The sequence below is a fragment of the Passer domesticus genome, chromosome 6, assembly GCF_036417665.1.
Source record: "Passer domesticus isolate bPasDom1 chromosome 6, bPasDom1.hap1, whole genome shotgun sequence".
Classification (NCBI taxonomy): domain Eukaryota; kingdom Metazoa; phylum Chordata; class Aves; order Passeriformes; family Passeridae; genus Passer; species Passer domesticus.
This window is the reverse complement of record NC_087479.1, coordinates 25,955,908-25,967,086: the sequence shown is the minus strand read 5'-3', so window position 1 is coordinate 25,967,086 and position 11,179 is coordinate 25,955,908. Positions and strand designations below refer to the sequence as shown.

At 41.8% G+C, this 11,179-nt stretch overlaps 1 protein-coding gene across 1 annotated transcript in view; it reads right to left on the bottom strand.

The window, feature by feature from the left end:
* Window positions 1-515: 515 nt before the first annotated feature.
* Window positions 516-11,179, bottom strand: part of EGLN3 (egl-9 family hypoxia inducible factor 3) — a 28,313-nt gene continuing 17,649 nt past the window's right edge. Inside the window, exons 2-5 of the mRNA XM_064423990.1 lie at window positions 7,958-8,077; window positions 6,010-6,146; window positions 5,245-5,318; window positions 516-4,138 (exon numbers count right to left, since the gene is read on the bottom strand). Coding sequence (XP_064280060.1) covers window positions 4,101-4,138; window positions 5,245-5,318; window positions 6,010-6,146; window positions 7,958-8,077 — 369 coding nt within the window. The 3' untranslated portion in view covers window positions 516-4,100. The remainder of the gene's footprint in view (window positions 4,139-5,244; window positions 5,319-6,009; window positions 6,147-7,957; window positions 8,078-11,179) is intronic.

Genomic DNA, 11,179 nt, shown 5'->3' with positions numbered 1-11,179 from the left:
ATGTTTTAAATAGGAGAAGGGAAATTCTCACTCTTCATAAGATTCTAAAGGAATCAGAAAGGTCACAGCTCTACCAAATGAGTGAAAATGCCCTGGCTTTCATTCAACTGCACTGTTAGTGGGAGTGAGGAGAAGTCTCCCACACAGCCACAGGAGAAAACTCTGGGATTCAGGCTGGAAAAGTGGCAGTGGGAGGATGTGAACACTGTTAAAAATAAAACTTATCAGACAACAATTGAATCGTGAGAATGTTATCTGGTTCAACAGGAGCGTGAAAATAAATGGGCATTTCAAGAAGAGGGTCACTAGCAAGGTAAATAACTTCAAAATAGCAGGAAGTGATCAAGGGAATGTGCCAAGCTGAGGGCAACAAAAAAGGGCTCTCCAACAGCAGAAGACAGTCGTGGATACAGATTTCAGTGCCACCCTACCTGCAGATGCATGGCACTGCACCCACCCCTGCATCCCTGGCCACAGTGAGACACAAGACTGAAGACATTTGCACAGGACAGTGCTTAACATGACCCAGTGTTTATTGACTCCTGTGACATTTTTTTAATAGTAACAGGAACATAAAATGTGATGTGTGGTAAAATACTACCAGGGTTTCTATATGAATCCAATGCAAAGTGCCAGCATTGTTGACCAGCATACAACCTGACAAGAGAAGATGTAGTCATAACTCACTCTCAGATATCTGCTGGGAGTACATCACAGTCAAAGTAGAACTAGTCATTTGCCTGCAAATAGACACATTTTCTTCTAGATGCAAGTGGTGTTAGAGCCAGCTATTTTGCCACAAAAAATACATATAACATATTCCAATATTTTAAAAAACACACAGGACTTAAACTGCTTAAAAATAGAAGGGAAAAAAGAGTGGAACTTTTTAGACACTATTTCGTAGAAGTCATTCTTCACAGAACCAAAAGTAATCTAGAGAAAAAGATTTATTAGAGGCTACTTTGCTCAAAAGGCCAGTGCTCACAGGTTTAAGAATAAAATGTCTCTTGATTTTCAGCACTGTCTCCTGGTCTTTTTTCCTCCCCACACAACAAAAACCTCCTGTTGAGAATTGCAGCTTAGTGGCTCTGCACCCTTTTTTGCAATTCCAATGCAATTGAAAAGGCAACCACGTTTGTTAGAGCCATCAAAAAGTTGCATGACATGACATCAACATGCAGCATGAAACATCTTCACAGATATGAACAATGAAGGCACATTACCTAAAGATTAAAAAAAAAAAAAAACCTACAATTTTGGAGGATTCAAAAACCTTAGAGAAAGCATTCCTTTTCACAACTGGCTGACAAGTGCTGTTTAGCCATTTGATTCAAACAGTTTGCTATGAAGACAAAACACAAGGAAAAGGCCTCTTTGAAATACCCTCCCCATGTGTATGTCACACATGACCAACAGCCCCCCACAACCCACCCCCAACTAAACTACAGCTTCTTCAAGGAGATCATCCCACTGGAAACAGAGTAGAGATCTGAAAGGGAGAACTGAGGAATTGGTTTCAAGCTCTCAAGCCCTCAACTTTTTTTGCACTTGATTATAAGTGCAAAACACTCCCTGCCACAGAATAATTGCTCTGTCTTCTATATATGTAATATAGATGAGGAAGATAGTCACAAAAAAGAAAATATGTATTTATTTACAATAAATGCAACTATACTGCTCCATGTTCCATTCACCATGTATGTTGCTGACCACAGCAGAAACCTGGTGGCAGCAACAGTGATAACTGAAGTACCTTCCTTTTTCAGCCCTTACAAAAAGCTTTTCCCCTTCCACCACATTTGTTTTTCCACTGTTCCAGGCTCCAGTAAGATGTGTACTAAACAATGCTTTATAGTTCATTTTTAAGGTTACAGTTTCTAGATGCAAAGCACTATTTGCTCTGCTCTGATTTTCCTCCTTTTAAAATCATGTAAGAGTTTCAAATTTATATGCCATTATTAACTTTGAATAGGTGTATTCCATCACCTTCTTTAAATAATAATGCTGTCTTTTCCAACACCTCTCATATTTCAAAGGATTACCTCTCTCCCAAGGAAGAGCCCAAACACTTTCGCCTCCCACATGAACATTTCAGAATGAGAATTTCAAGTTATCACTAAGTTTCCTTCAAGTCTCTGGTGTTACTTAGAAGCAACTGTAGTAGAATAATGTTTTTCCTAACATTAAGGGACATTTATCATGTTCTTTGCCTTTTTCTAGTCTTGAGTTGTAAGGATATTAGTCACACATGTTCCCTCATACTCCTCTCTTAGGGTGCACAGTGGTCAGGCCTATACGACCTTAGCTGGATCTCTGGAAGAAGCCAGAGAGAATAAGGGGTTTCTTAGCACTGCTGTATTTACATTCAGCATTCGTGGGCAGGCTGAAGGGTGCTCAGCTTTTCTTTAAGACACAAAACTGCTTTAAAAAATACTCCATTTTCTATTATCATTTTTTATGTCATGAAAGTTTCTTCTTTTCTGTCCTATGCAGCTGTTACCTGTCTGTCACTGACATTTAATAGCTGCCACTGCACACTACTTTTCCATTCCCTAGCTCAAGTGCAGCCCATCACAGCACAACAATACAGCAGAGCGTGGGGAAGCAGGGCAGGGGACGGCGGTCCAGACACACCACCTTCACCACCATGGGCAGGGGCACAGGAAAATATGGGACACTGAAGGGGACATCTGTTTGGAACATTCAATAGGGTCTGACATACACACTGACAGCATGAAATAAAAATTAATGCAAGTGAGTGTATTAGGTTGAGAACAATTAGTGTGAGTGATAAATACATCCACTGCCAGACCCCAGCTTCCTTTAAGAGCTATGCTGAACTGCATAGTAAGTGCTGGTTGTAGAAGTGTAGACAGATTGGGAATAGGTCACCAGTTACTCATTGAGTCTAGTAAGTCTAAAAAATTAATGGAGAAAAAAAATGTGTGCCTTCCCATTGAACAACTCTGATCTCACAGCCTGGGCACAGCAGTAGTAGTTACCTGCCATCACAGATCAACTGAAACAGAATTGCAGTTCCATACAAATTACACATGCACGCAAAATTAATCGAGTGTGTTCACTAAGAATATGCAGCATAAAAATTAAGTCTAAGTTACCCATTATTTATCATATATTTGTCAGACTGCCAGACATATCTTTCCCTTTCAGATTCATATCTATGTCACACAGAACATAGCAGATGGAGAAGTTGCAAAGCAAACACTTCTCTACATAACACTGGCCTTAAGGGCCAATGCATTGTGTGCCATAAGCCTTCCAAGTTTACCAGATTTTTGGGAGAAAACAGCTGCTTTACCAAACTGTGAAAATAGAAAATGTACAACCCAGCCTGCTCAAAACAGAAAAAAAAAATGGTTTTATGAAGTTGTGAACAGATACATAACTACTTTCCCCTCGGTCCTGGGACAGAAAGGGCAGTACAGCTGCAGAGCTAGAATGTGCCTCTTGAAGAGCAAACAAAATCCAGAAAATGCAATGACTGTGTAGACAAACATCCGGGAAGTCATGTTTCTGAAGAGTTGAACCAATGTTCTGCACAGCAAAATGATGAACAATACATCAACAGGTTCATTTGGGACAAACCATAAAATGCTCTACAAACATCCAATTTAATTTCCCATATCTGGGAAATCTCTCTCTGTCCCTGTCAGCAGTCTGCCAACTGATTTTAAACTTGCAAGACTTCTTCCCATTTAACTAGAACATTTTTCCCCATAAAGTGCAAATAAGACGCAGTTTTTTACCACTAGTTCCAATGACCATTATCTTAGTTACAAAAGTGATCAAAAGCCAATTGGCTGAGCCACTACCACTAGGCTTGAGTATCACATAGTCTTTTTCTATTTTTTCCTAATCCCTGGTTATTTTTTCCAGCAAAAGGCAAAGAGCAAACAAGTCTTTCTTCTATCAGATGCAGCATGGCAGGAGGCTGCCTTAAGTACCATCAGCATAAGATGCACGTGCTAGACAAAACCAGTGCATACTTGTGCATAAAAATGTTTTGCCCTTATTTGCTGGAAATGGAAGTCATCTTTGGGATCTTATTTCCTCACAAAGAGTTCATGAACAGTTGATTAGTCTTCGTTAAGAGGTGCTTCTCTCTTCCTTGCATCTATATCAAAAAGAAGAAAAAAAAACAAGAAGCGGTTAAACCAGGGGATTCTGACCGTATTCATCTGAAAACACAGAAACAGAAAAGAGTTGGTTTGTTTTCAATGGACAACAGTTTCCATTTCAGAATCATGGCATGAATCCACTATGTGGACTGAACTGCTACATGATACCACAGCATGTTAACATGGACAGTGACATAAAGATCTTGTACATTTGTCATGTTCAAATTGAAGATGACTCGTGTAATGCTTAAGTAGCCCAATAAACTCTGAGACCCCAGATCAGTGATACTTTTCCCTCACCACCAATTGGCCCCTTTTTCATGACCCTCTTTAAGGTTGAAACCAGTATTTGCTTTGCATACAAGCTACAGAGATGACAATAGTCTGTTCTGCAAACCATTTGACTAATTACAACTTTGCCCAGCTGCACACATATCTAAAAAGACAAGTGCTCTCCACACTGTATTTTGAGGAGGCAGCCCCTGAAGACCAGATCTCAAAATGCTCTGAACAGCAACCCTTAGATCATGGTCCCAGGTAGGGTGCTGGAACACATCTGGACAGCTCAGTCCATGACTCATATGCCATTACTACAGCAGCAATGCAGCGTGGCTGCCATTAGAAAGCTGGGTCACCTTTGTGGGCTTCTGCCCTTCACTAACACAGAAGACCCTATTAATTCCGAACATTCAGAGAACACAATTATTAAAGTATCTGTGAAAGTCCAAACAGGGTACTAAACAGGGTTTGGAGGATGCAAAATATACCTCCCAAATAACAAAAGAAGAACTGATTCCCTGTGATTGGAGAAGCCACCCAGGGTAGGAAAAAAATCTCAGACATTTGGGACTCCAGTCAGAAACTGTCTCTCCCATTCTCCCCATTTTGTTCTTCTGGGATTCTAGGGCCAGGCCCTAGAATCTCCTGTCACAACTTCTCCACTTTGCATAAAATAACTGACTAGGAATAACAGGAGAAAAAGCTTTCTAAAAATGCATTAAATATGCTTGTAGCTACAGAACCACTCCTGATCTGTCTCTGACTTTGGAAATATCACAATGCATTAAATTCTTTCTAGTGAACATTTATAAAAAAATCATACCGGTTAAGTTCCTGAACTTCTTTTTGGCTTCTGCTCTTTCTTCAGCATCAAAATACCACACGGTCATGGCATATCTATTAAAAGAAAAAAATCTTGCATGTCTTTCCACTTTTTGTATTAAAATACAGCACTGGAGTTTTATGCTCATGGAGAAAGCAAAACCAAAACTGGATAAGTAGACTAAAAAAGTAGAATGAAAATGACACATTTTTATAGGCAAACACAGATAGCATTTTAGTGCATATTTTAACAAGTCAGATAGAAATATAGGTGAGAATTTCTGCTGGAGGCACAAAAGAGAGCACAGCCCCTGGTAACAGAGGGCAAAAGTAGCTTCCAGACCTTTGCATGTTTTTCTGTTCTGGGACGCCTGTAGGCAGCTTGGGGGCTGCCCTGCATCACATCAGCTTTTCACAGCCTGCTGACAGATGGTAGCCCCCACAATCCCTATAGTGTTACAAGGGCAAAAGAATAACCCAGCACTTCCCAGCTAAACAGCTATGCCCAGCTTGGAAGATTTCTCCTGTCAACGGTTAAGGGCATTTTTTTCCAGCACATGAGGAAATGTATCATTCGAGCTTGCTCCTCCTTACTTAATGAGAAATTCCCCCAATGATTCAAAACCAGGAAATTCACTCAACATCTGTCCATTTCTTACGCACATCTATTTAAACATGATGGCCATAATTTTGGATAAAAATACTGGTAGAAGAGATGCTCTGGTTTTTTTCCTAGCCAAAATCCAATATTAAATATGCTACTTACCTGGTTGCATAAGAAGGCTGGACTTCATGTGGGTTCCTTCGATCTGACCAAAAAAAAAGTAATCGGTCAAAAATCGGCTCAACATCTGCTACATAGGACTTTCCTTCTGGGAATATTCGAAGAATTCCACCATGCAGCTGAAAGAAAAGGAAAGATTGGTTTTTTGCACATATAAACAGCCACACATTCACATGAAAAATAACTTCTTTATCTCTCCTCCACACCTAACAAACAGGGAATAAACGTCTAATAATGAACATGACACCTACGTGACAACACTGGAAAACCTTACTGTGTCTCTTGGCCACTTCGATTTTACCAGTTTGTAATTGTTTCACCTTAAACTTCTGTCTAAAGCAAATGAGCCAAGATAAAGGTAACACCAGCCCTGCAGCAAACACTGGGAAGCTTCTGAGCTTCCAGACACACTTCTAGAACCAGTGAACACCACAGAGCTGCTCTACCTGACCAGTCTGAGATCAGGCTCTCTGCCCAACAATTGTTAGATACTGCTTACAGTATTTCAGACGCTGTGCCTGATCACTTAGGAGTTAACTTCTACACTTCAGGAAGAGTGCAGTCTGTTTTACTGTTAGGTTTGTAAAACTGTTCAAATGCATTATAGATCCCAGCCACCATTTTCCCTACTCATAACACAGCCTGGTTTCTCTACCATATAATTTCTGTCTTTCCATGTGCCACAGTTTTCAGGAAAAAGGTCTGGTGATCTGCACACACCCTAGAAACTTCAAAAGATGAATTTGAGCCCTGCCTCCTCCTGCTGATGTTAGAGCTCTCTTTGGAGACTTTAATGTTGCATCACAGAGTGCAGTGCAGCACCAACCTGACATGGTACCTCCATGCCACATGCAGACCTCAGTGAGAAACTATTAAGCCAGATTTAAAGCCACATGGTTGCAAAGCCCAGTATGATCATACTCTTATATTCCATGTCCTCCAGCATACACTTACATAAAATCACCATCACATCTACATAATAAACTCCATCAGTGTCCTGCATTTCAGTTAGCTTTTCTTGGTGCTCACTTGGGTGCCTCCTCACTATTTGGATAAGGATGCAATGCACAAAATAAACTGGGTATTTGCATTTCCTCCTTCATTTCACTACATTGAGATGTTTCACTGTCATATGCTTTTCTGCAACACTGCATTTTTCAATCACATTGCCTCTGTATCTGAGCTCACTTATTGGGGTTCACAGTATTTACCTGTTCTTAAAGAGCATATTGGCCTAAAAAGTCCAAACAACACTGGACAATTTTCAAGCAATAACCCCCATGAACAGTTTGTGGTGTATTAAGACAACAGACTTGCAAAGAGACATCCTGCAATTTTACAAACTCTTTTTTTGTTTTTAATTTAAAGGTATGGCACATTCAAGGCTGACTTAACTGCTTTATAGTAATACAGGCAGAAACAAGAGTTCTATCCAGTCAAGAGACCCACTGGTGGAATCAAACCATGTTTGTTCCTCTTCCTAAGCCCCACTGCTTCATAAATAAGAAAAGGGAACTGCCTGAATATTCTTCTGCAGGTTAGCCTGAAGTATCAAGAATGATAAAGTCACAAATTGGGGCTGTCATTTTACTCTGCTCCCACAATCCACTTATTCTGTAGTGAATTGATTTTCTTTTTCTGCTCTTTCCTCTAAACAAAGTGTTAAGAGCATACAGGCCAGTGCTTATAGCTTTATCCTATAGCAACAAAACAGTATGTGTGTAGAATGGAAGAGAGGATGATAAGGAAACAGTTCACATTCTTACTTCCAAAGCATTGCCAGAAACAGACAGAAAAAAAAAAGAAGAGATGAAGAATGGACCAGCAGCTCAGAAGTTCATCAGAGTTCAACAGAAACAGACAGCTCCAAAGTTCTGTTTTCAAAGCAGATTTTCCTTCCTGTTGTGCCTCAACCCCATGGCTTACTCACCTTGGAGTCCCAGTTCTTATTCAGATAATAAATACAGGTGATGCAGCGCCCGTCACCATTAGGATTGTCCACATGACGAACGTACCCAGTTCCATTTCCAGGATAGCAAGCAACCATGGCCTGAAAGATACAGATTGTAAAACAGTTAACTCTACAAGATGCCTACCTTCAGTTTTAATTTGCTAAGCATCCTCCCACCACCAGTTTGGCTCATATTTTTCAAATGATGAATCCAAAACCTAGAGCAGACATCACCTGAAGGTATCTGTGCACAAATGTCTTTCACAGGACTGCTCAGCCAGTGTGAAATTCAAAACTGGAAAATAAATACCCTTCATAATTCACAATATATACACAAAAATAAAAGGGAAAAAAATGAAACTAGAGCACTAGTATGCATGGTACCAGCTTATTACAAGCTACGTGACTTTGAGGCAGTTTCAGCTGAAATTTGCTGGGGTTTCTACAGATAAGCAGTCATTGCAAAACAGATTTTCCAGTCATAGTGAAAGTAGAAAGCAATCCCAGGAAGTCATGCTTTACTACCACCGTGCTCCTCTAATCATATCTTCCAGGCATTGTCATATACACTCCTGTGTGCAACTCAAAGTGAGTGGTCCCCAGGAGATGTTGGTAAAACTCCATAGAGCAAAGTCTGCAAAAAGGTGCAGCTCCTTTGTACTGCGTTTGCACAGGGCAGTGCATGTTTGTTTTCATGCACTGAGCCACAGAACCAACCAAATGCTTTCAGAGCATTTCTCTCTTTGATCTTCATACTTGCTGATACAATCGCTTAATTCATGGTTTAAATTTCACCTTGAATGATGAGATAAGCCTAACATGAATTACTTCAAACCACATGGCAATCAACAGGTCTTAAAAGGTTTTTACAGCAAAAACATATTAAACTTAGTTGACTTAATTAGCAGCCTAAGCAGAATGCAGGCAAGAGCAGGTAACACTGCTGGTACAGCACTAGATCTTTCTCTCAGTCACTCTTCACTACTAGGGCTACTTGGCAGTGATACTGACCACCCCTAAAGCTGTTGCAATAGCAGTCTTGTTCCCACTCGAGTCCCTGACATCTCCAGACTGTTTGTCAGTATTAGCATCAAGACTGATGGGAAATGATGGACTAAATTAAGTTGGAAAACTGCAGATAGTGTTCAGATGTGGTTTCTGCAATTATCACTCCTCAATCTGTGTGCTGTGCAGGAAGCACAGCACAGGACCAAGTTCAGCTCACTGTCCACCGCGATGAGCTGAGGGTTTCCAGGTTCCCCTGGAGAGCAGATCTGCAACCTGTAATTCTGGGCAGCCCCCAACCTGTAATTCTGCAAGGGGCTCCTCTTTCCCAGTGGCAGGAGTCAGATTTACCCATGTTTAATTTCATAAGGTTCCTGTTGGCCTGTTTCCCCAGTCTATCTGGTTTCCTTCCAGTGGCAGCCTTGCCCTCAAGGGCATCAACTGGTCCCTCTCAGATTGGTATGTTCTGCACAGCTGAAGAGCACACTCTGCCATCTGTTTCAGGTTACTGATAAATAAAGGTGTTTAACACAACAGGTCCCATGACAGATCCCTGTGGTGCCCCATTTGGTAGCAGTCTCCAGGTAATAAGAGGTCTGATGGACCATGACCCTCCAAGTCCAACCATCCAGTTTTTTACCCATCTACTTTTCCATCTTTTCAGACAATAAAACCCTAACTTCACATATAACAGTATTTGACATGCCTGTGCTACAGAATGAGGATATGACTGTGTAACATGTGCATGACCTGCTCCAATGATCTGATAGGCACAATTTATAATGTAATTGATAGAAATTGACAGTATAGGCTTTACTAAGAACTGTTATCTAGAAACCCCAGAATTCTTGTTTTCTTCTTCCAAGCACATGCAAAAGGCATGCTGTTCTCAAGGGACATGACCAGGTACAGTACCGCACATGCTGGTTTAATCAACAAGGAAATTTTACTGTGCCAACAAACACCAGCACAGAAGTTACTGCCAGCCGGCACAGTGGATCCCTTGAACCCTCTGCTACCAAGAAGAAAACCTATCCACAGGAGTCAGAGATGTATGAATTAACTTCCCTCCCCACAACAAGCACCAGAGCAGTACCTGCAGGCAGCAGTAAGTCACCAGGGCTCACTCTCCACACCTCAGGCCAAAGGTGCCTAGAGACTAGTGGCCAGCAGGGTCAGGACATTATGCTAAACAAAAGCAAGTACTTTTAATTCCAAGTAATAAGCCCTCTTCCATCACACCTAGCAGTTAGGTAGATGCCTTGCTGTAGAGCCTATCTGCTCCATTGTCATTCTGCAGTTACAAATGGCTCCAGAGCTGCACTACACTTCACTATCAGCCTGATAATGGCAGTAAGGGCCAGTCTACAGCATAGTGCTCAAAACACGTTAAGGGCATAAGTCTGGTGGAAACCACAAGTCAGCTGTACTTGCCATGTAATACTGGTCTGAGGAAGCTGGGCCCTCACTGGTGAGGATAACCCAGTTTGTGCATTCCCCCATCCCAGTTACATCACCAGCACCTCATGCAGGTGAACCTTCACCCATCCCACAGGCAGTGAGCTGCATCAGGTCTAACAATTAAGATAGTAACCTTTTGTAAAACTGGATCTTCCTACACTGGGAAACATGACCCTGGTGTCCCTGAAGCCACTCCATCACTCCCCTCCTCAACTGAGCAGGGAAAGAAAGTGTAATGAAAGGCTCATGGGTTGATAAGGATAGGGAGAGATCACCCACCAGTAACTGTCACAGGCAGAACAGACTAGACGTGGCAAAACTAATTTAATTTATTGCAAATCAAATCAGAGTAAGATAGTGAGAAATAAAACCAAACCTTAAGATACCTTCCCCCTACTCCTCCCTTCCTCCCAAGCTCAATTTCACTCCCAGGTTCTCCACTTGGCCAGCAATGGGTCCAACTTGGAGCCGGCTGGCATTGGCTCTGTCAGACCTGGAGAAGCTTCTGGCAACTTCTCACAAAAAAGCCCCGATAGCCTTGCCCTGCAAACCCAACACATCCTGAGAGTACCAAGGAGAGGGGGCAGTGATTGCGACCGTGGGGCAGGGAGGAGGGCAGTGCTGGAGCAGGGTGCGGCACAGCTGCTGCCAGGGCATGGGCAGCACAGCACCAGCCCGGCCAGCGCAGCACAGCCCTGCTCACCACCCAGGGGGATCAGGCATGACGGGAATACA